Source organism: Puma concolor, chromosome D4 (assembly GCF_028749965.1).
Source record: "Puma concolor isolate L17-30 chromosome D4, mPumCon1.1.hap2, whole genome shotgun sequence".
In the NCBI taxonomy this organism is placed as follows: domain Eukaryota; kingdom Metazoa; phylum Chordata; class Mammalia; order Carnivora; family Felidae; genus Puma; species Puma concolor.
In genome coordinates, this window is record NC_141679.1 from 83,905,797 (window position 1) to 83,930,571 (window position 24,775).

A 24,775-nucleotide genomic window follows, 5' to 3' on the forward strand; every position below is an offset into this window, starting at 1 on the left:
CACCGGGCCCGTTAGCGCCGGGAGCGCCAGGCAGCTGAGGCGGGGGGCAAGCCCTCCCGCGGAGGAGCCGCGCCCCCGGCCCCGCCGGTCCCGCCGCGATGCTGTTCCACAGTCTGTCGGGCCCCGAGGTGCACGGGGTCATCGACGAGATGGACCGCAGGGCCAAGAGCGAGGCTCCCGCCATCAGCTCCGCCATCGACCGCGGCGACACGGAGACGGTAGGCGCACGGCTGCGGGGTCGGGGCTGAAAGCTGGGACGGGGCCGGGTCGGTCCGCGCTTCTGCTCTCCGAAGTTTGGGGGCACTTTGGGGAGCGTCCTTCGTGCCGCACGGGACTGGGCGCTGGGGATCCGCGGACAGGATGCAAGGCCCGTAGCTCCCGGCTCGGGGGAAACCCGGCTGCTGGGGCGGAGGAGGGAAACAAGGTTTAAACCGAAATTTCAGACCCCGAGGGTGCAAGAGAGCATTTCTCCCGAAGTGGGAGCGAAGTCCTACCCGCGTCCCGGGATGGCCCTCTTCTCACTACACCGGGCCCCTCTGGTCGCCAGCTCCGCGTTCCCCTCCACTACTCGGCTGTAGCTGCTGGCGGCGCCGCCTGCGGCGCTGGGAAAGGCGAACCAAACGGGAGCACTGGGGCTCCAGCCGGCGTGGGCCGCTCGCGTCCCGCCTCCTGGCAATCGGAGTTCCCTCCCCAACACAATTTCAGGGGTCCAAGTCTTCTGGGCCAGTGCTTTTCGCTGATCACGCCCCTGGCCTCCTGGCCGACCGACCTGGCCAGGCCAGGCCGGGACTGGGCTGGGACTTCAGGCCCTGGCCTGGCTCTTGTGGAAGGGGAGTCCATTTGGATCTCCACACCTGGCTTTGCCAGCCCAGCTCCAAATAGCCAGTTCCTCACCTCAGACCTCCCAGAGGGCCAGGCAAGCAGTCGCTATCCAAGTTGGGCCCAGAAGTGACCTTTAGAGGCCAGGCCGAGGAGGTGGGGAGAAGGAGGGAAGCCTCTCCACTTGGAAAGCAAGGGCAGCAGCCTCAGTGCCTCCGGCTTCTGAGTTCTTCTTCCTGGATTAAACTCTCATTCTGTCCTGCACTCGGAGACTTTGAGGGTGCCTCTGCACTCCACTCACCATCTCCCAGAACCCAAGAGGGCCCCAGCCAGTGTGGCCAAGGTAGTGGAGGGGCAGACGTGGCTGCGACCTGTCCTGGCCTAAACCTTTGGCATACGGATCCAGAGATCACTGGGGCTCGGGGCCAGGAACTCTGTGTGTCTCCCGAGAGGAGAGGAGTCTGTGTAGAGAGAGGGGGACTTTTAATGGTCATCTTACCCCTTTTCCTGGGGCCCAGCAGAGTGGCTCCTTTAAGAAACAGTTTTGAGAGAGCTTTTGGAGGGCTTGACTGGAGTAGCCACTGCTGCCCCAGCCCTCAAACACAGCCCAAGCCTTTCTGGGAAAAGGGCAGAGGGGGCAGGAAGGGGGAGAACTAAGGAGGGAGATCCGTCCAGGCCAGCAGCCAGGCCTGGGCCTGTGGCCGGCTTGGGCTGTGTGGGCGGGCCTGGGTTCTGAGCCTCCTCACTATGGGCCTTTTGGGGACGAGGAAGCCACCGCACACCCCGGCGGCCCTCTCCAGGTTTAGGGCTAGCCAGAGCAACCGGGGGGAGCTGAGGGTGCCCGTTTCCAAGCGGTGGTGAAGTCGCAGGCTGACGCAGGCGCTGCGGTCTCCCGCCTCCCTCCCTCCGCAGACCATGCCGTCCATCAGCAGTGACCGAGCCGCGCTGTGCGCTGGCTGCGGGGGTAAGATCTCAGACCGCTACTACCTGCTGGCGGTGGACAAGCAGTGGCACATGCGCTGCCTCAAGTGCTGCGAGTGCAAGCTCAACCTGGAGTCGGAGCTCACCTGTTTCAGCAAGGATGGGAGCATCTACTGCAAGGAAGACTACTACAGGTACCCCCAACTCAGGACCCTCTGCCCCCCAGGACCCCCTAATCTCAGACACAATCTGACCCGGTCTTCTTGGCCTCCAGTCCCAAGGGAGGGTTCCCCACCTGGGTCCCCCCTTCTCCAAGCCAGTACAAATGGGTGACAACCTTTTCAAACAGGAATTTGAGGGAACTCCTGGAAAGGTCTGAGAACTATAGGGACCCAGAGTAAAGGGCTCTCTTCTGAGCTTAGACCATAAATAAGCTTGGGTTGGAGGGGGGGGGGGTCTTTGCACCCCTCTCCCTTTGAAGTTTCTTGGGTCAAGCAGAGGGAACAGAAACAGGCAGCACCACCTCCCCCCCACACCAAGCCCAGGCAGCCTGGGCTGGTGTGCGACAAAGTTGGAGGGAGAGCTGGGGGATCAGTTGGGTGCATTTCCGGGTCTTTCGTGGAGATGGGGGTGAAAGCTGCCTGTAGGGTTAAAGAGCCAGAGTCACTAACAGGCTACAAGTTTCTTGTTTCTCCCCTCTGGTTTAGGGTTAGGGTCTGTTTATATTCCTTCTCTCTCTCTCTCTCTCTCTCTCTGTCTGTCTCTTTCTCCCTTCCCCTCTCTCTTTTTCCCTGTCTCTGTTCCCCCCTCCCCCTTGCCAAATTACAAAAGTCTGTAGGATTGTCAGGTACCGGTATGGAGGGCAGGGGTAAAGGTTGAGAAAGGGTAAGTGGGTAGCCCCCCTCTCCCTGCGTTCCCAAGCAAAGGCTTTCCTGGGGCTTGCCCAGACTCTGGGTAAGGTCGAAGCATTGTGGACATACATATGCTTAAGGGAAACTGTATTTTAGGGTAGGACAAGACCTGGGCCAAAATCTAGTTCCCTCTTTCCCCATCCTCCAACTTAAGACTGGTTCCCATTTTAAGGAGTAGATCTCCCCCCGTGGCAGCAGCGGCACCTGGAGGAGGGATATGGGGGGTACCCAACCGTGTGTCCCCACAGTCCCTCCCTCCATGGTCCCTACAGGCGGTTCTCTGTGCAGCGCTGCGCCCGCTGCCACCTGGGCATCTCGGCCTCGGAGATGGTGATGCGCGCTCGGGACTTGGTTTATCACCTCAACTGCTTCACATGCACCACGTGTAACAAGATGCTGACCACGGGTGACCACTTCGGCATGAAGGACAGCCTGGTCTACTGCCGCTTGCACTTCGAAGCGCTGCTGCAGGGCGAGTACCCCGCGCACTTCAACCACGCCGACGTGGCGGCAGCGGCAGCCGCAGCGGCGGCGGCCAAGAGCGCCGGGCTGGGCGCAGCCGGGGCCAATCCTCTGGGTCTTCCCTACTACAATGGCGTGGGCACGGTGCAGAAGGGGCGGCCGAGGAAGCGCAAGAGCCCCGGCCCCGGGGCGGATCTGGCGGCCTACAACGCTGGTGAGTTCGAGGCGCACCGAGCGCCCCCGTCGGGTTGGGGGAAAGTGCGTGGCTGACCACCGCCTGAAGCCGGAGTGAATCTCAGTGTGATACGCATATGTATATATCACTCCGGGTGCTCTAGTCCTTAGATTCCCCAGACCCTAGGTGCCACAGGACCTAGCAGAAGGGACGTTTAGGCTCCTCGGCTCCAGCCTCCGCGCACTTGGCTGGGGTGGAAGGAGAAGGTTCATTAGAGTCTTGCTGACCCCGGTGCAGGGCCTCGTCGCTGAGAGAATTTTTAGAGGCAGTTTTTTGGTTTGGGCCTCTCCCCCACTTTGTTGGTCAGAAAGCGTGAGGATAGAGAAAGCAAGGAGGAGCCGGCACCAAACAGGCTCTGGGTTGGCGGGGCTGAGGACAGGGAGCTGTGGCGATGGATGAAGGAGGCAGGGCAGCGACGGTCCCAAGAGAAAGGACTGGTGGTGGCCTGGGGTAACTTGCTGGGCCTGGCGTTGGGCCTGTCAGGTGAAATGTACTGAGGGCAGCAGGCTCCGGAAACTTGGGCCCAGGACCCTTATGAACAAGAGCGGGTCACTGTGCCCCGCGGATCCTCTGGCTCCGCCAGGTCTCGATTTTCCCCGGGCTCCTTCCTCGGAGTTCTGGGCGCCAGCGGGGTGCTGGGATGAGGGCGGCGACCCTTGGAGGCCGGCGCCCGGGGATGAGAAGACCGGAGTAGGCCTGGCCTCTCACGGAGTCGGGTGGAGGGCTCATTTCACATTTCCGGCATCTCAGAACCCCAAGCCTTTCCAGGAGAGGCTCTGCCCCCTCCCGCACCCCTCCCCGCTCTGGACAGCTGTGGAGGTTCTGGGGCCCGGCAAATTGAACCGTCAACATCTGCCCGATGTCTGCAAGGCCGGGAAAGGTTTATGACTCCCCGGGCTTCTGAACTAGATAGAGTTTATTTGCAATTATTTTCTTTCTTTCGTTTGCGACAGAATCGGATTCCGGGATTTTGTTTTCTTCCTCCTTTTCCCCTTAGTCTAATGCGCAAGTGGAAACAAAACAAAACAAAACCCCAGGATTGGGGGGAGAGGGCAGCGTGGGGAAGAAGTCAGGGTTATTTTGATCTTTAAAAATCTGAGCTGGCTGGGGAAGAAAATTCAGCCAGGGGCAGGGTGGGGTGGGGGTTGTCCCCTGTTCGATCCAACGAAGTTGCTTGTTGGAAGATGGATGGGTGTATGTGTCTCAGTGTGTGGAGTTGGGAGGAAAATGCAGCCCCCAGTCTGGTAAATGGTGAAGTGGCCGCAGACAGGTCTGTGGCGGCAGATTAAAGATTTGTCGAAGGTTCTGCCGGAGATGCCGGCTCTCAAAAACTTCCATCCTTCATCTCTCAGCACCCTGAAAATAAACTAAATCGGGTCCAGGCCGGGTCCCCCCCCCCAAACAAAGCCACGTCTATTTATCAAATGGGGTCGGCCCCCAGTAGGAAGCAGCAGGCTGACTCGGCCGCAGAGCGCGTGGGGAGTGGGATCATGTTTTTCTGGGTAGGCAGGTTTGCAACTGGGTTTGGAATTGAAAGGCAGAAGAGTTTCCGAAATTTATTTGTGCTTCTTGCTGCTCTGCCGCCTTCGCTGGCGAGGTCCGGCGGCACCGAGCGAGGAGATGTGGCTGGAGGCTGAGTTTCAAGGGATCTGGCACCACTACAAGGCATTCCTCACCCGTGCCATCTCCTCGGTTTTGGTTTTTTGTTTTTCTTTGACCCTTCTCTCTTCTTTACCTTTCAACTCTCTCGATCCCCCTTTCTCTCTGTCTCTCTCCCTCTGTGTGTTTTTGTCTGGGTTTCTCTGTTCCGGTCTTTTTCTCTCTCCCGGCGCGCGTCTCTGGCCTTGACTCAGGCGGAAGAAACCGCACACGGCGCGCCGGCGGCGGTGGCCGCGCCGCTCGCGTATTCGGGGCTCCCGGGGCCGGGTTGGGAAAAGGGGGCGCCTCCCTGGCCGCGCCGGGCCCAGCCAGGCCTCCCCGGGTCTGGCTGCCGTTCTCCTCCTCTCCCCGCACCGGGCAGGAGAGAAATGGCCGCAGTGTGGGCCGTGGGGCGGCTGGAAAGGGCACCGTGGAGGGTGGAGGGTGCACTGCGGGTCGTGTGTATGGGCAAGAGCGTGTGTGCGTGTTTCTGACCGTTGAGGACACGAGCTTGCTGGTGTGCGTGTCCCACACCCGGGAGCCCAGCTACACCGACCCCTTGCAAAGCCCTTCGCTCTGTGGGCCAGTCCGGTGGCGGAGCGGCGGCACCTTATTCCAGGGCGGCGAGCTCGGGCAGACTGGGGAGGGACGGCCGTCGGTGCGCCCAGCCCGCCGCCTGGGGAAGGGCAGCCAAAGCGGCGGGGCCGCAGGGTCGGAAAGTCCTTCCGGGGCGGTGGCCGCGGCAGCCCTGCTCCGGCTGCCCCTCGGGTCCGAGAGCGCAGCCCCGGTCCCAGAGGCAGAAGGAAACCCCTGAGCGGGGTTGCCAGCGGGCCGGGGCGCGAACGAGGCCCGGGCCGCGCACTTTGCGCCGGGGTTTGTAAGCCACGGCCGCGGGAGTCCCGCGCGGACCGGCCGGACGCCCGGGCCTCCCCCAGCCCCAGCTTTTTGTGTGTGTGCCTGGCGGCGTAATTACTGATTTGATTCCAATCCATTATTTAGACAATTGAACCTACAATCTCGTCTTTAGTAAAATGAGGCGAAGTCAGATTTGATTACAGGTTCAGTCCCAGCGACAAGAGCTCGAAACCCGATGGGTTAATAACAGATCACGAGTAAATTATTCATGATTTTACGAGCTCTTTAGCTCCATTGAATCGGCCTAATTGAGAGGAAAAAAAAAAAAAAAAAGGAGAGAGAAAGCCTGTTCCTCCCCCTCCCCTCAGCCCCTCGCTCCTCCCCGGATCCGATCTTGGGGAATCTCGGACCGGCCGGGGCGTGGGGAGGGAGGCGGGAGTGAGGGCGCCTGGGGTACTGGACAAATCTGGACTCAACGGCTGCTTCCCGGCTGCTTTCACTCCCCCAGCGCAGCCCCCCTGCCCGGGCCACTGGCCACCTCGGCCTCCCAATCTTGGGCCAGCTCCTTTTCTGCCCTCCCCTCTTTTCCCCTCTCTCCCCTTTTCGCCACTCCCCGGCCAGTAACGGCTCTGGAATACGCTTCCCCGAAGGGACCTGGTTTCCTTGAGATCCGGGATTCTGTTCCTTAACCTGGGCCCTCCACCACACAGTCCTCCTTTTTTTCCAGGCCTCGCTGTCCCCTCAGGCTCTCTCTGTGTCTTTTCCTGATTTTTTTTCTGTCTTTGTAGCTGTCTCTCTCCGGTTCTCCCCATCTCCACTGTTTCCTTTTCCTCCGTCTCTCCTCTCTTTCTTCCTGGCCCTGTCCACCTCCCCCCCCTCCCCCCTCTCCTTTACCCTCTCTCCCTTCTGTCTGTCTTTCTACCTCTGTGTCTTTCTCTCCTTTCTGTGCCCTTTCTGTCTCCCTCCCCCAAACCACCTCCTCCCATCTAGGCCGCACTCAGGGCACGTCCCTTGGGTGAATGGGGCGCCGGGGTCCCCACGGAGCTCATTAAGAGCAGCAAGGCCCAGGCGGGGACTGGGCAGAGGGATGGGCCCAGAGATCCCCCGTGGGGAGGCCTGCCCCACCCCCCCCCGTGGAGCTGGGGACTGGGGGCAAGGAGAGGGTCGCTCCCTGCAGTGGGGGCGGCAGTTTCCATGGATTCTGTTTGGAGTCATTTTCTGATCCCTTTTAAATTGCTGGACCCCCGTTCTTCACCCTGGGCGCTCTCAGTGGGAGTACAGCCCTGGTGGGGGACTTGGGTGCCTGGGTGCATGTGGGAAGGGACGCTTAGGAAGTGTAGCCACTTGCTGACAGCTTCAAGATTTGTGACAAGACCAGCATCTTGCAAATTCTTTCTGCAAAGGACTGTTCCCCACCTGAGCAGTGGGTGGAGTAGGTCACCAGGAGATCGGGAGTACTTCTGAAGTGGTTTTGCCAGATAAAATGCAGGACATCCAATTACACTTGAATTTCAGGTAAACAACAAATATATTTTTTAGTGTGAGTATCCGGTGCAGTATTTGAATTTTAAATACATGAGTAATTTTTTAGTGTAATTGTATCCAATGCAATATTTGGATTTTAGGTAAACAGCAAATTAATTTTTCAGTATAGGTATGTCCCATGCAAAATTAAAGCCGTACTAAAAAACTGTTCGTTGTTTATCTGAAATTCAGATTTAACTGGATGTCCTGCATTTTTATTTGCTAAATCTAGCAGCTCTGTTACGGGCATGTGATGGGGCACAAGACATATTCCCAGTTGTCCGCTTTAAGGGGACTGAATTGATCTCCTCTGAGGTTTTCCCCAAACTAAGACTTTACATGTAGGATGGCTGGGGATGTGATGAAGGAATCTTGGAGTTCTTGATGTCCCCATCAGGCACCAGGTTACCAAGCAACTTTCTGAGGCCTTAGGTTTCCACCCCTGTCCCTCACCCCCATTGCCTTCCAGGCATTGGCAGCCAGGCCCCAGCTGGGCCCCTTCTGGATGGGGACCGGCTCCCCAAAGAGTCGTGCGTCATCTTTGCCTGCCTTTGTGGCGTGGTGGAAGGAAACGGGCAAGGACTGCAATACTGAATCTAGGCTCAGCCCTTACCAGTGGTGTGGCTGTGTACACATGGCTTCATTTCCCTTTGCAGGAGTTTCCTCATCTCAAAAATGGGATGAAAAGCAGTGGCCACCTCTTGGAGCAGTAGTGAAGGCCCTATGATGTATGTAAAGCCAAAAGCATACCCTCGGTGTCAGATACATGTCAATTTCTTCCTCCAACTTCCTTCTGTTTCGGGTTAGAATCCTACCACTCCGTGAGATTTCTAGAGATCGCTTAACCTCTCTGGCCCCTTCAGCCCATTTGTGTAACTGGAAAACAAGTACTTCCCAGGGCAGTGGTGAGGATGAGGATTAAACTGCAAGATGCAATTTCCGACCTTAGCCCAGTGCCGGCGGCCCAGTGTCACCCAGAACTTCTGGTTTGGGGAACCGATGAGGGTGAAATCAAAGTGAGTGGAGAGATGTCAGTCAGTCATCCACTTTCAGGTGCCGGGTGCCGACACTGTCGGGGGGAGACAGCCTCCCTCCTTAGAGAGTGCAGGGGGAAACAGGAAGAGTGTGGGCCCAGGAGTCCTGAACACTGCTCTGTATTCAAGTCAAGTGACTCCCGTTTCTAATCCTCAGTTTCAACGTTTGTAAAAAGGAGGAAATAATGCTAGGCTCTTAGAGTTGTTTTAAGGATTCGGTGAAAATATATAAAGCCTTTACGCACATCATCCATCTGGAGTCGAATAGCCATCAACAAGTTGTAGCTGTTGGTTGTTATTATTCTGACACGATGGCACAGAATGGTTTTTGGATTCTCTTAGAGCTGGGTTTGAATCCCGCCATTTCCTAGCTGAGTGACTCGGGCAGGTGGCTCTCGGGGAGCCTCAGACTCTCCTATAGATCTAGAAGATGGGGATAATATTTTCACCTCAGCGCGGTGCAGTTCCCGCTGTGTGGTCCTGAGGCTAGAAACATTTGGTGGCAGGTGGGGCGGTGTAGGGGGCAGGTCAGGAGGTTCACCCGCCGCCTCTGCGTCCCCTCCCCAGCGCTGAGCTGCAACGAGAACGACGCGGAGCACCTGGACCGCGACCAGCCCTACCCGAGCAGCCAGAAGACAAAGCGCATGCGCACCTCCTTCAAGCACCACCAGCTTCGGACCATGAAGTCTTACTTTGCCATTAACCACAACCCCGACGCCAAGGACTTGAAGCAGCTTGCGCAAAAGACGGGCCTCACCAAACGGGTCCTCCAGGTCAGCTGGGCCGGGACAGGGGATGAGGGCGGGGGCACCTGGGGCCTGCAGGGCCTGCGGCCGAACCCCGAACCCCGTAGCTGCCATGGGCTTTGGAAGGACCTTCCATTCTATGTGTGCCCTTCTCTTTGTCACTCTCTACCCTTTCTCCACCTCCTCAGACTCTAGCTGTATTTCAGGGATTTTTTTTCTTTCTAACTTTTCCTCTTCTCTTCCAATTTTTGTCTAATCTTTCTATTTTGTGTATGTGTGTCCCTCTTCCTCTTTGTCTCTACACTCAGCCTCTTTCTTTCTTGTAAACACTTCTTAGTTGCTCTTTATTACTAGAGTGACACTCAAATATGTTCACGTAGTAAAAGGTTCAAGCATTTCAGATAAACCCAGCGCATCCCAGGATGGCTGTCCAAGCTAATTGCTGTTAGTTCTTTCCTCCTTCTGCTTCTTTTCCTGACTTGCCGTCTCCAGTTTCTCTTTCTTTCTCTAGATTTTTCTTCTGTCTCTTTGTTGTTTCTTAGACTCTCCCAGAAGCAAGGTTGGGGGGGGGGGGTTGTGGGCTGATCCCCTGGGTGGGCCCGGGAGGCTCATCTGCCTGCAGGGAGCTGGAGGCAGACGGGCACCTCTGAAACTGCGCAGAATTGCACTTGTATGTGAGGGCGCTTTCCGGATAGAGGATCCAGAGCTTTCCCTAGACTTTGAAGGTCCCGTCCCTACCTCAGAGACGTTAAGAAGCCCAGTTTGGGGAGTCCCAGGCTCCTGTTTGACCCAGATTCATGGCAGGGATTTGGAGTAGCACTTCTCAAATCTTTAGCTCTCCCTGTTACTCGTTTCACAGTCCTGGGCAAATCATTTAACCTCTCTGGGCCTCAGTTCCCTCATATGTGAAACGGACGCAAGAAATTATCTTGCTGCAGGCTTATTTGAGGAGCCATTGAGATGAGGAGGTGTCCACCACGGTAGCTGACACGTATCTGCTCAGTGGATGGTAGCTAAGAATAACATGAGCTAGGTTGACAAGTCAACTGGTATTAAGTAGGAGGAGCGATTCTTCTGGTCACTGGACCTCAGTTTCCCCATCTGTACAGCGATAAGGTGGGACAGCATCTTTCTTTATAGCACAATGTAACCAGTTTATTCTTTAGAACCTGTGGCTGTGGGGAGAGCAATTTACATTTGGGGGGGAGGAAATCGAGGGAGGAAGATCTGACCAGAGTCTCACAACTGGAGGGGAGGTACTGAGATTCAAGTCCAGGCCAGTCTGATCTCCCCCTCCAGCCCCAGGTGGTTGGGGACTTAGGGCTGGGGGACTGCAACACTGCGGGGCGGGGGGAGGGGGGGGTAGGTAGTGAGAATGACGATAATGGAAACCAAGGGCTGCGCAGTCACCCTAAGATCTCCTGCGAGTCTGTCATGGGGAGGGGGGAGTCTGTCATGGGGAGGGGGAAGCGTTTTGGGTGTGATGGCGGAGGCGGGATGGACTGTGACTGGGGCGCTGGTTGGTTGATTCCTGTAGTCGGGCCTGCACCCCTGCGCAACGCGAGGGGAGCCCGTCTCTGGAGGGCTCAATGACGTACCTGAGGGAGTTGAGTGCTGGCCAATGGGGCGCCGATGCGCCTCTCTGGGCCCGCCCCCTACCCCGGGGCTCCGCTCCTTGTGGGACGCTCCCCTCCTTGCGTCCCTTTTGTCTGAGGGGTCCCTCTGGCCTGGGCTTGAGAAGGGGTGAGGACGTTGCTGCGCCTGACTGGGTCTCAGATTCCCCCTTGTCCATTTCCCTTGGACTTGACCTTCTTGGGTTAAGTCTGGGGACCCTTCTTGGCAACCCCCCCCCCCCCCCCCACACACACACACCGCCATTCCTCAGCCCTGGGCGAATCTGGTCATCAGCCTCTTCTCTGGTTATTAGGATACTTTGTCCCTTCCCCTCTCTAGAGCCCCTTATGGCGTGTTGGTGGGGGCCATTTGGTGAATCAGGCCAGGACAGGAGCAGGCACTTGGAGTCAAGCAGAGAGCTCGGTTCAGGAGGGCCTCGGTTCAGTTCTGTCCCTCTACTCACTCACTGGCTGTGCATTTTAAACAAATTAGTTACCCTCTCTGAGCCATAGCTTTCTCACCTATATAATGGGCACCATTAGGACATATACCTCTCCCTGTTATCCTGACTAAATGATAGAGACTAAGTGTCCATCGTTGAGTCTGAATCCGCATAAGGAGCCACACTCTGCTGGCCTTTGAGGCAAGAGGCTTGGTTACCTGATTTAGGAACAAATCGGATTTCCAGTATCATTGTCTCTCATTCTTTCATCTGGCCAAATATCTATTGGCACCTTGGGGTGCCAATATCTATTGGCCTTGGAGACACAGAGATGAATGAACCACAGTCCTGGCCCAGAAGAAACTCACCTATTAGCTGTAGAGACAGACCCACATTCGGTTTCTCCGTAGTGTGATCAGTTGGGAGGGGAGTTCTGTTGGAGACCAGAGGAAGAACTAACTGTTCTTTGTTTAAGGGAAGGTTCACCAGAGGGACCTGGGTGAATGCTTGCCCTGAGCCTTCCTCCCCTACAATCCCGAGCCAGGCCTGCTCACACCTGTGTGTCCCCTCTACCATGGGGACTCAGAAAAGCCAGGGACATGGAACTAGCTGAGAGAGAAGAGCACGGACAGTCATGGTGGGTCTACCGATCAATGAATGTTTGAGTGCACAACTGTGTGTCAGGCACTTTGAAAGGCCCGTGAAATACATTTGCTCATTGAGTTCTCACTGGTAGGCATCATGATAACCTCCTCCCCACTGCACAGATGAGAACATTGAGGCCCAAATGCTTTCCACTTGCCCCAAGTCATACTTTGCTAGTAAGTAGCAGAGCTGGACCCAAATCCAGGCCTGTCTGGTCCATGGATGTAGCTCTTTCTCCACTAAGCCAACCCGGCAGTGCCCGCTCCTGAGTGGGAGGATCATGTAGGGCCTGTATGTTGCTGGGAGTGGGGGCGTACTAGACCACTTTTCTCCCTCTTCTCAGACATCCAGGTCTCTTGCACTGATCCTTAATAGTCCCTAAAGCACAACTGTTCATGATTATGCAGCAGTTTGCAAAACACTATCTTTCCAGCCACTCATCTACCTTCCCTTAATGTTTTCCTGCCCATGTTACAGATGAGAAGCTTAAGAAGTAGCGAGATGAAGTGATTTGCTGGAGGTCTCAGGAGCCAGGCATTGGCAGGGTGGGGCTCTCTCCCAGGGGTTCTAACTGCTGCTGGGCCAGCTGGGGGAGGCGGGGTGAGGGCAGTTTGGGCCAGGCAGGTGGTGGTGTGGCTTTGGAAGGTAACAGAGTGGTTCATATCCTTTTGGACTTACCAGCAGTGTGATTTAGGCACTTTAACATCTCCTCCTGGAGCCTGATTACTTATCTACGAAACGAAGGTAATAATAGTTTGTATTTTGAGAACTGAGGATTGAGAAGGCGTTGGCAGCGTGCTGCCTGCTACAAAGTAGGTGCCCATGAAATGGTTCCTCATCACTTGTCTGCACCAGCTTAATGGTACTAGGCCTTGGGGGCCCCGTGGAGGTGGTGGTCTACCTCCACCCTTTGGAGAGAGTCTGTGTGGCAGGGACAGGTTGAGATTGAGGCTGTGTTCCCAGAGGTCGGTGATATAGGGTGTGTGTGTGTGTGTGTGTGTGTGTGTGTGTGTGTGTGTGTGTGTAGGTTTTCTGGGCTGTTCCTGGATCTGTAATGCAGAAGCACCATCAATATGGGAGGCCTGGGATGCAGTAACCCTGCTGGAATTTGGAGTCAGTTGATGTGAGGTCCAGGCTCAGCTGTCTCACCTACTTTCTGAGCAATATTGAGCAAGTGACTTAACCTCTCTGGGCCCCAGCAGCCTCAGCTATAAAATGGAGACGATACTAATATTCACTGGGTGTTTGCAAGGAGCCAATGAGATGACTTCAAGTGTAATGTATAAAGTACAGATTAGGGGGGCGCCTGGGTGGCTCAGTTGGTTGAGCGTCCGACTTCGGCTCAGGTCATCATCTCACAGCTCGTGAGTTTGAGACCCGCGTCAGGCTCTGTGCTGACAGCTCGGAGCCTGGAGCCTGCTTCACATTCTGTCTCCCCCTCTCTCTGCCCCTACCCCACTCATGCTCTGTCTCTCTCTCTGTGTCAAAAATAAATAAAAACATGGGGCGCCTGGGTGGCTCAGTTGGTTAAGCATCCAACTTCAGCTCAGATCATGATCTCACGGTCCGTGAGTTCTAGCCCCACGTCGGGCTCTGTGCTGTCAGTTCAGAGCCTGGATCCTGCTTTCAGATTCTGCATCTCCCTCTCTCTCTGCCTCTCCCCTGCTCATACTCTGTCTCTCTATATCAAAAAATGAATAAATGTTAAAAAAAAATAAATAAAAGCATTAAAAAAATTTACAGATTAGGGAGGACTTCACACACACTTTTATACAGTAGGGTTCAGTCAAGCTACCTCTCATACACAATAAAAAAATTTAATTATCTTTATTTTGCAGATGAAGAAACTGAGGTTCAGAGAGACTAGGACCCTAGCCCTAAGTCCCACAGCTAGTAAGTGAGGAAGCCAGGAGTCGAGCCTAGATCGGTCTTATTCCACAGCTCTTTCCAGCATCGCCCAGTGTAGGGCTGTGGCCCTCCCGCCTTGGGTCTAGCTGTAGAATGCAGCGGTACAGGTGGAGAGAAGGGAAGGGAAGGGGCGGGTCATAGATGCCATGTCTTGGTAGCAAAGCATGTATCCTGCTGTAAAGCCGTAAATGCATAAAAAGTGCTCAAAATTGTCATCATGGCACGGCCACCACAATTCTCACATTCTACCAGCGGGCGAGGTCACTGGGAGAGAGAATGGTCCCTCGGACAGAGGTCCACGAAGGCCTTAAGCTTTGTAAATGCTTGCAGACCTTCCCGCAGCACATAGATGCCCGTCTGAGCAGTCCCTCTTCCTTTCTGGGGAAGGGTCAGGAAGGCAGAGTAGGCCAGGCTTCGGGACAGGGGAGGTGAGCTGACTGATTTGGGTGGCTGAAAGTCTCCTTAGGGCTTCCCGGTGTGACTTTGGCAGAAAATATATTTTAGCCACCAACAGCTTAAAAACATTCTTCAGATGACTGGTTAGTGGTCACTGACTTGTGTGAGAACACAGGAACCGAGAATGCTAGCTTTTCTCTGGCCACCCATTTGTTCAACAAATACGCTGATCTTCTGCCATGTTCTGGGTGGGGTGTGACCCAGACAGTGAATGGGACCCGCTGGAGCTGGAACTCCAATCCAGAAGGGAGACAGATGTACAACAAAGAATTGCAAATGGCAATCGTGTTAGCACTCACTTGTGGGGCGCCCGCGTGGCTCAGTCGTTTAAGTGTCTGACTCCTGATTTCGGCTCAGGTCATGATCTCTTGGTTCTGTGAGTTTGAACCCGCCTCGGGCTCTGTGCTGACAGCGAGGAGCCTACTTGGGATTCTCTCAGGTTTTTTATTTTATTTTTTGAGAGACAGAGAGAGACAGAGCATGAGCAGGGGAGGGGCAGAGAGAGAGGGAGACACAGAATCCAAAGCAGGCTCCAGGCTCTGACTTGTCAGCACAGAGCCCAACACGGGGCTCAAACCCATGAGCCGCAAGATCATGACTTGAGCCGAAGTCGGACGTTCAACTGACTGAGCTACTGAGGCCCCCCTCAAAGTAAATAAACTTAAAAAAAAATAATGTTAGCGCTCACCTTGTAAAGCACTAATGAGTTACTATGTGTGAAATGCTTGAAACTCTCCTTAGACAATGCCTGCCACTTGGTGAGTGAATATTATTTGTCGTCATTACTTTCTTTATGAAGTTGCTGTACCAGAGGACAAATTCTCTCTCTCTTTTATTTAAGCTTTTGTTTTTAAGTCATCTCTACACCCAAAGCGAGGCTTGAACTCTCAACCCCGAGATCAAGAGTCACACACTTCACCGACCGAGCCAGCCAGCCGGGCTCCCCAAGACATAGCCTCTTTATTCTTTTTTTTTTCTCATATAACATTCATCATAAGACATTACCCCTGCAACTGCATGGAGTGTCTGTGTCATGATTTCCACTTGCCCCATCTGGTTGGACACTTTGCACGCGGCCATTAGTTGATGTTATTTAAAAATACCACAATGGAAAAATGAAATGTTAATAAAGCCGGGGGGGTGGGGGTGGTGGGTGGGAGGGGGAACGGTGCCCGGCTGGCTCGGTCAGTGGAGCACACAACTCTTGATCTCCGGGATTGTGGGTTTGAGCCCCACGTTGGGTGTGGAGATTACTTAAAAATAAAATCTTTTTTTTTTTTTTTTTTTTTTTTAATGCCACAATGGACATCTTTGGGCATAAAGCTTTTGTCGTTGGGCTGGTTCCCTTAGTGACCCAGAAAGGGATTTGTGAGGCAAAATGGGTTTTCCACTTACTCCCTTGGTCCCCTTGATGAAAGAATCTTCAGGAAGGGAATTTGTGAGTCAAAACACAGCGTGCAGGGCCAGTGGGTGCCTGAGGAGGGGCATGCGGTAGTGTGGGCTTCTTCATTCACCCAGGACTTACTGGGGGTCCCCTGGGCACCAGGCAAAGGCACTCCTCGTGGATGAAGAAAAGGGGCTGCCGGTTTAAGAAGACGGGTGGGTGGGGCAGATCATCTTGCGCCTGCTGGAAATCCCAGACTGTCAGAACCCCAAGGGCCATAGAGGTCATGAGGGGGTGGTCCGACCCTCTTGTTGTGCAGGTAGGGAAACCGAGGCAGACCCAGAGGTAAGGGACTAGCACAAGGTCACTGGACTGGTCAGTAGCAGAACCAGAACTGGAAACTGCAGCTGGTGCTCTGTCCACCTCGCCACAGTTGCTTTTGTGCTCATTCACTCATTCACTCACTCATTCATTCATTCATTTATTTGCTGACTCAGGATCATGTGGTAGGGAGCGTATGGACTTAATGGCAGATATTCCTGGATTCCAGTCTCAGCTTGGCCTCTGTGTGACCTTGGGCAAGTGACTTCACCTCTCCGAGCCTGTCTGGTTTCAAATCTATAAAGTGGGGATGCTTGGCTTATCTTGAAGATAACCTACGACTGCATGTTAGAGGGTGGCATGGTGTCTGGGACATGGTGGTCCACAAATGTTATCTATCATCATTGCTATTCATTCAATGCATATTATTGAATCTTAGTCTTTGCCGGTCCCTGTACCACATCCCAAGGACACGAAGTGGACTTAGACAGGGGGCCCTGCCCCAGCAAAACGCTCGGGAGGGGACTTTGTAAAATGGTCGGGAGAGAATTCTGGCGAAGCCCTGCTTCAGGTGAAAAACACAACACCAAACCCCACAGCAACCCGGCTTCTAGTTGAGTTGTTGATTTTCACCCGCCAGATTTCCAGCGCCTCAGATTCAGTAAAGCAGAGAGGGCGGTTGTGGAAGATGGTGTCATTGTTTACAAATCACTGTTAGGGGCAACGCAGGAGAAAGAGCAAACAGCTGGCAGCTAACTGGTTCCAGCCCTTCCCGAGGGCTTAGAGCCCTGGACCTGGGAGCCGTGCACCCCACCCCCGGGGCTCCCTGCTCCAGCTACTGCTTGGAGAGAGACACACAGGCCAGGACAGAGGCAAAGGGTGGCCCCAAGGCTCTCGCCTTGTTGGAGGCTGTAAGACTTTGGGGAAGTCGCTTCCTGTCCCTGAGGGCCTCTGCAGACTTTATCCATTTTACCATCGGCCATTCCCGGGGCCAGCAAGACAGTCTCACCCCTGCAGACTTCTGCAGGCTGGGCAGGGAAGGATTCCCTACCCTAAGAGGAGCACGTTGAGGGTGGTCTTAGAAGCACTATACTTATCTGCAAACCTCCAGAAGAGGTGATGGGCTTGCTTTGGGCAGAAGGCCAGGGGAAAATGTGCTTTCTTCCCGGGAAGATCCAGCATGCTGGGGAAAGAGCTTTATTTCCTGACTTCACAGGGTCCAAGTCTCTCTCCTTACCCCAGGATTCTCCTGGATGTGCTTTTTAAATGAGCACAAATCTTATCAGGCAACTAGAAAGGCGAGTTTGACACCATAGGCCCAAGTCGTGGGGTGGTCCCCAGGGGAAGGTGGGGCCAGGGGTGAGGTCTTCCCACCCCTGCCTGAGACACTGGGAAGACAGGCAGATGCAGGCACATCTGGAAATATGCAACTGGACACCCCAGAATCCGTAGAATTCTCTAAGGCCCTTTGTTTTATGGGGAGGCTTCTGGCGGGTGTTTTTCTCATGCAAAGGGAAGTGAAGGGGCCCAGCCTTTCAGGCTTTTTTCTTTAGGAGACACAACTCCCCCCCCCCCCCCCCCCCCCCGCCCCCAAGCCCCACGGTGGCCTGGATTTCCTAGGCCTCTCTCAAAGTACTCTGAGGACCTCTGGGTACAGCTAGATCTCTCTGTGCAGTTAGACAGGTGGTCATAGTTGGGGGAGGGGGTGCCGTGGAGATGAGTTTCCACACATGTCTTCCTGAGAGCGAACAGGCTTGTGTGCAAAGGTATGGGCGTGGATGGGTGTGTGTGTGTGTGTGTGTGTGTCTGTGTGTGTGTGTCTGTGCCCAAGGAAAAATGAAGATAAACCCTTATTCTTTCTCTTTGGTATTCTTTTCATACCAAGCTCAGTTCTTTTTAAAAAAATTTTTTAATGTTTATTTATTTTTGCAAAAGAAAGAGAGAGAGCGGAGGAGGGGCAGAGAGAGAGAGAGAGAGAGAGCAAGCGCAAGCAGGGAAGGGGCAGGGAGAGAGAGAATCCCAAGCAGGCTCGGCACTGGTAGTGCCATGTGGGGCTACAGTCCACAAACCATGAGATCATGACCGGAGCAGAAAACAAGAGTCAGATGCTTAACCCACTGAGCCACCCAGGTGCCCCTCTGTTGCCTGCTTAAAGGTGACTTTCAAGGGGGAAAAAAAAAATCTCTCAACCATTGTGAACAATGATCAAGATTTGATTTGTGCACATCTTCCAGAACAGTGCTGTCAAATAGAAATGCAACGTGAGCCACGTATGTAATTTTCCATTTAAAAATTTTTTATAAAAAAAAAAATTGAAAAAACAAGGGGGTCGTCTGGGTGGCTCAGTCGGGTAAGTGGCCAACTTCAGCTCAGGTCATGATCTCATGGTTTGTGGGTTCGAGCCCCACGTCAGGCTGACAGCTCAGAGCCTGGAGGCTGCTTCAGATTCTGTGTCTCCCTCTCTCTGTTCCCCTCCTCTGCTCGTGCTCTCTCTCTCTCAAAAATAAATAAATGTTAAAAAAAAATTGTTAAATTTTTTGAGCAGCTACATTCAAAGCACAAAAATAAACTGATAAAATTAATTATAAGAATATATTTCATTTAGCCCAATATATCCAAAATATTATCATTTCAACATATAACAGGTAGAAACATTATTATTGAGATATCCTACCTTCTTTTTTTCATACTGAATCTTCCAGTGTAATTCTGTGTTTTCATCTACAAGGAGCCACTTTTTGGCTAGTCATACTTTTTTTTTTTTTTAAGTTTATTTATTTATTTTGAGAGAGAGAGAGCGAGCACAAGCAGGGGAGGGACAGAGAGAAGGAGAGATAGAATCCCAAGCAGGCTCCCTGCCATCAGCACAGAGCCCTATGTGGGACTCGAACCCACAGAACCATGAGATCATGACCCAAGCTGAGATCAAGAGTCTGAACATTTAACCGACTGCACCATCCAGACGCCCCCTAGTCATACATATTTCAAGTGCTCAGTAGCCACGTATGGCTAGTGCCTACCATGTTGTTTAGCTCTAGAACCTTCTAACAGAAAGGGAAACCCAGTAATAGCCAATTAGGGCAAAGGCAAATTTTATTTTATGAAGAGCAAAATATTGCCAGCCCAATTTTTTATCCGCCCCTCCCCCCCCCCCCCCCCCCCCCCAAAAAACCCAGATTAGCATCCCTGGGGAATGCTCTGCTACTCTCCAGTCCCTGCCTCTCTTCCCCTAACCAGTCCTTCTCTCTCTCTCTCTCTTGCTCCACGCAGGTCTGGTTTCAGAACGCCAGGGCCAAGTTCAGGCGCAACCTCTTACGGCAGGAAAACACGGGTGTGGACAAGTCTACGGAGGCAGCGTTGCAGACCGGGACGCCTTCGGGGCCAGCCTCGGAGCTCTCCAATGCCTCGCTCAGCCCCTCCAGCACGCCCACCACCCTCACAGACTTGACTAGCCCCGCCCTGCCAACTGTGACGTCAGTCTTAACTTCTGTGCCTGGCAACCTGGAGGGCCACGAGCCTCACAGCCCCTCACAAACGACTCTCACCAACCTTTTCTAGTGACTCACGCCCTCCCCACCCCCCGCCCTCCCGCCCCACAATTTCTTTAAAAAAGAAATTATCTTTAGTTGAATTCCAAGTGTATTTTAAAATAGAGGCTTTGAGCAACTAACTAACCACATTTTAGGATCTCGCCTGGAAACAGAGGAAGAAAAAATTGTGCGTCCGGCTAATGCAGCGGTGTGGATTGAGGAGTTACTTGGAAAATCTATCTGCAACACAACATTTGTGTCACTGTACAGTTTTGTGGACTGAGCGAGGAAAAACAACAAATAATTTAAGTTGGCTAGAGCTTCTGTATTTTCAAAGACTGCCACGTGCCTTAGGAATACTGTTTTATGTCCATACTTTGGATGACTTGTTCATTTTTCTCTCCCTCTTTTTCTCTCTGTATATTTATGACCAGAGCAAAAATGCAAAAAAAAAAACAAAAACAAAAACAAAAACAAAAAAACAAAAAAAAAAGTTTGTTACTTTGAATAGTCCTAAAAAAAGAAAAAAAAAAAAAAGAAAAATCAAACCCCCTCCAACGGTCGCTTTGTTGTTTTAGAATTTTAAGGTGGAAGTCTGTTCGAATATCAGAATTTGTAAAATCTAACCAGTAATAAAACCACTTATTGAAACTAGTTGGTGTCACTGCCGTTTAGTTGGGCGCGAAATTCACAGGACTTAACCGTCTTACTGAAGTCCAGACATATATCCGGGGTCTACCCTTATTTATCTATAATATTTATTTTTAATGTGCCAGGCTTTGGAATGCCAGAAATTTGGATCCAGAGACGAAGTCCGTACAGGCCCTGCCATCAAGGAATTTAGAGTGGAGGCAGAGACAGAAGAGATCATCTTTTTTTTTTTTTTAAGTTTATTTATTTATTTATTCATTTTTGAGAGAAAGCGAGCAGGGGAAGGGCAGAGAGAGAGAGAGAGAGAGAGAGAGAGAGAGAGAATCCCAAGCAGACTCCGTGCTGTCAGAGTGGAGCCCTATGTGGGGCTCAAACTCATGAACCATGAGATCGCGACCTGAGCCAAAACCAAGAATCAGATGCTTAACCGACTGAGCCACCCAGGTGCCCCAGAAGAGATCATCTTAACATGGTGCTATAGGTGCCGAGTGGAGAGTATGTCCACAAAGTATATCATTAGTTCATTCATTTCAAATATTAAGTACATCCTGCTGAATATAGAAGTCAAAGGTCATCACGTCTGCCTTTTCTGCTCTTTGGGCTGGGAGGGTGGTTCAGGCAACGAGGAAGGCCTATCCCTATTAGGAGTGAACCCTGTCACCAAAGGGCAGCTTAAACTCCAGTTTTCGTAATGAATAAAAAATAATTCATTAAGTCAATAAATCATTTGCCTAGAGGGCAGAATCAAATGAATTTAGCTCCTTTATTAAGGCTTCAGGCAACCTCAGAAACCCACAGAAAAGACACATCCAGGGAGGACAGAGGATTAGCGACAGGCAGAATGAGGTTGGAGTCTTTCCTGTTGCAGTGTGAGCTGAGGGAAGTCACTTTACCTCTGTGGGCCTCCATTTCCTTAGCCGGAAGATGAAGATAGTGACCTTTATAAACAGCTCTAGTGAGGACGAGGCAAGGTGTCTTGAAGGGCCCAGCCAAGGGCCTGGCCTATAGTAGAGGCCCACTATCTCTTACTGGGTCACAGACGTGACTCATGAGGATGTTGCAGGTGGAGAGCAGGCATGTGTGTATCCAGGCATCGCCTGCCATTGCCGGATGCATCAAGCGGGTGTGGTATCTGTCCACTGGGCATCTTACATCCCTGATTTCTTGCTCTGAGCCCTGCTGCAGCGCATCTTGTTCCCAGCTTCGTCGAATGCCAGCAGTTACCTAGCAAAATGTCCCTTAGTGGCCTGCCAATGTGAAAATCCAGAGAGAAAATCAGAGCTACCCTCAGGAGAAAACAGCCAGGAGAGATTGGGCAGGGGAACAATCCAGCCCAGGACTGGGGTCTCCCCTGTCCTCCCTGTGCCATCCTGGTTGGGACAGGATTGGGGAGGAATGGGTTGGGAGTGCTTAAAGCCTGGACTGACTCACTTCCCGAAATGTTAAAAACACACACTCACGAACACTACTGCGGTTATTGCTGTTGAGAGCCTGGAAAACGGCAGGAAGCTCAGTAAGTTTTTGTAAACTATTCTGTTGATGTATAATGTACAGAAAGTGCCCACATCTGAAACGAACAGCTTGATTAGTGTTTTCTAAAAGAACAACAACCATGGAAACACCACCCAGATCAAGATATAGGACATCGACAGCACCCAAAAGGCTCCCTTGGGCCTCCTCCCTGTGAACCCCTCCCAAGGTAGCTCCTATCCTGACTTCTAGCACCATGGATTAGTTTTATCTGGTTTCGATCGATACATTTCTGCTGAATGAATTCAGGATTGTTCAGGATTAGCCAACTTGCCTGAGGTCAGGCGGCTAGTGGTGACGAAGCCAGGATTTGAACCAGATCTGTCTCCAGACCCCAAGTTCTGTCAGACAGGGTAATAGGATCTGCACCGCACGGATGGCTGCATGAGAGAATGCGGGCAGGGGGCCTGGCGTGTTGGACGAGCACAGGATACAAGTCCAGGTACTCCCAGGGGCTTGTACACGTGCCCACAGACAAGCGCACGTGTCCGCTCTGGAGACGCTCATGGAGGCTGCTTACACCCAGACAGCCCTACATACAGACACACATACAAGCTCGCAGACAGACATAAACAGGCCCAGACACTCACAAATACATCTAGACAGACACCCAGACCACCCCACACAGGGAGACCCGCACACAAACCCAGATGTGCACACGTGCAGACGTTTGCAGGCACCCAGGCGCCCCCGCATAGCCTGGTTGTGCCCCCTCGCTCAGGCCCGGACAGAGCCGAGTCCGATCCCTATCTCGTCTGTCAGCACTGCCACCCAGAAGGAGCAGACCCTGGAATGATGCCCGGGGGTCCCCCTCCCCCTGCATGGGAGCAGCTTTAGAAGCAGGGCCTGCTGTCAGGCCAGGGATGGGGGCGCTGTGGAAGAGACACTGCTTTCCCCAGAGTCAGAGACTGGGAGAGACACACACACAGAGACCCGGAAAGATAGTGCTCGAGACAGGGAGATAGGGAGGGTGGCAGAGAGATAGTGCAGAGTCTAGGTGACAGAGAAAGAAAGGGACAGTGACAAACATACAGGGGGCAGGAGGCAGAGACAGACGCATCAACAATAGACAGACTTTTGAAAAGAGAGAAACAGCAGCAGAGTAGTGAAGAGGCAGAGAGGCAGACAGACAAAGACGGGGGCCAAGATTCAGAGTGTCAAGGCACAGAGGACAGATGACAAGACAAAGAGACTGAGAAGAGAAGCCTCAGAGATAAAGGCAGACCCCGGGACAGATTCGGAGGCCGAGAGAGGCCAAGACAGAGAGAGCCAGAGAAGCAGTGAAGGGCGCTTAGAGACTGATAAAGGGAGACTCTCAGAGAGGGAGAAGGGAGACAGAGTCCCAGGCCGAGGGAGAGACAGACATAGGAGGGCAGGTGCTTAGTGGGGAAGGCGCTGAGGCTGCCAGTCCAGCTCGGTCTACCTGTGCTGGGATCGAAGGAGGAGGTCCTCTCAGCACTGCCATCTGTGGCTCTGGGGCACTGTCCCCACCTCCCCTCATGCTGCCACAGAGGAGACCGAGGCACCGTCTCCAAGACCCTCTGGGCTCCCCACTTGTTGTGAATATGGGGAGTCTCTTGGTTCTTGGGACGCATGCCCAAGATCGTCATTAGGCAATCTACAGGAGCTGAGGTCTCGGCCGTGACTTTCCCCCCGTCCTGTCCCAGCCCACCGAGTCTCCTTTTCCCCATAGTGGGGAGGCCTGGGGCAGATCTTCCAGAGTCTTCTCTGCTTTGAAATAATTTTGGCGAGGTACTTAGCCACGCTGGACTCCAGTGTCTGAATCCGTAAGATGGGGCCAAGGGTATCCACTTGACAGGGGCATTGTCAGGACCCATGTGTACGTGCTGTATTTCTGTACATGTTGTATTTGACCAAATACAGGGGGGAGCCATGGAGGAGATGTGAGGAAGCGTCCTGCGAAGTGGGGAGACTCCAAGGAGGAGATGATATTTGAGCTGGAAACTTGGATGAACCAAATGTGACTGGGTGGAGGAGGGGAGCAGGGGAGCACTCCTGGCTGGAGAAACAGCCAGGGCACAGCCGAGAGGCCACAGAGCACATTCAGGAGTGGAGAGTGATTTAACAGTGGGGGTGCCCCTGGACAGGTGGGTGAAATTTCAGCACAGATAACCTTGAACACCAGGAACTTCGTCCTGGGGGCTACGGGTAGCTGCCTCTGACACCCCTCTTCTCTCCTAGGCTGCGGGCCCTTTCCCACCTTGTGTTCAGGCTGGAGTCCCACATGGGACTTTCTGAAGAGGAAGTGTTTGCCGCTGTGACCTATGTGTCCTGCTGTAAGAGTGGAGGCTGTCAGGCTTCATCTGCCAGCGGAAGCCCCAGGGAGGGCCACCTGGACCCTCTGGCCCCTGGGGACTGTAAGCGTGCCAGTAGGCCCTTCATTTCTCCCTTTCCACCTTTCCCATCTTCTGCCCCCCCCCCCCCCGCCTTGGCCCAGTGCTGGGCATTGGGGACCGGGGACATGGAGATTATCTGGCCAACAGCCCCTCCCTCTGGCTCCCGGGGCTCTCTGGTCAACAGCCAGCCACTTCCCAACATGAGGGAATCCCAGGGGGTTACAGGACCCCCCCCCCCACCCCCAGGAGGGAGAGGCTGACTCTGCATGGGGTGACCATCTTGCCACACAACTTGCCACACCTTTACAGTCATGATCTCACTGAGTCCTCCCCACAGCTTTACGAGACAGGGATTATCATCCATTTCACAGAGTGAGAAGCCAAGGAGAAGCGTTTTGCCCAGGATCACACAGTTTGGGGGCCCCAAAGATACCTTCATCGCAATTCAGCCAATCCAGTTGACCCGTACCAATTCCCCCGCCATGCCAGGCACTGTGGCGGGGGGGACCTTGACATTTCAGGCCCAGGCTAGGATCTTACAGAAGCAGACCGGGTGCGAGTGTAGCTGGGACTGGGGTTTCCAGATGCGGGGGAAGCCCAGAAGAGGCTCCTGGCAGAGACTGATGTTGGGGTGGGGGGGCTTTTTGAGTTGGAAGATCAGGCGACTGACCTAGAAGTGTTTGGGGCCACAGGGGGATTAAGGGAGAGGACAGAAGCGTGCGCTCAGGGTGTGGTATTTTTCCACCAGTGAACGGCACTCACGTGGGCAGGAGAGAATCACTGCCAATTTTT

At 53.5% G+C, this 24,775-nt stretch overlaps 1 protein-coding gene across 1 annotated transcript; it reads left to right on the forward strand.

The window, feature by feature from the left end:
* On the forward strand, positions 1 to 20,099 carry LHX2 (LIM homeobox 2). Its single transcript, XM_086683993.1, has 5 exons — positions 1 to 218; positions 1,732 to 1,934; positions 2,924 to 3,327; positions 8,967 to 9,172; positions 19,186 to 20,099. The coding sequence occupies exons 1-5, from the start codon at positions 99 to 101 to the stop codon at positions 19,471 to 19,473; spliced, it is 1,221 nt and encodes a 406-aa protein (XP_086540119.1). The 5' UTR covers positions 1 to 98; the 3' UTR covers positions 19,474 to 20,099.
* The last annotated feature ends 4,676 nt before the right edge of the window (positions 20,100 to 24,775 follow it).

Excerpts from the sequence above, each read along its gene's own strand:
- LHX2 (XM_086683993.1), top strand. The coding sequence starts at position 99 with ATGCTGTTCCACAGTCTGTCGGGCCCCGAGGTGCACGGGGTCATCGAC. Across the intron at positions 219-1,731 it reads ACCGCGGCGACACGGAGACG|ACCATGCCGTCCATCAGCAG; the intron begins GTAGGCGCACGG and ends CTCCCTCCGCAG. Across the intron at positions 3,328-8,966 it reads TCTGGCGGCCTACAACGCTG|CGCTGAGCTGCAACGAGAAC; the intron begins GTGAGTTCGAGG and ends TCCCCTCCCCAG.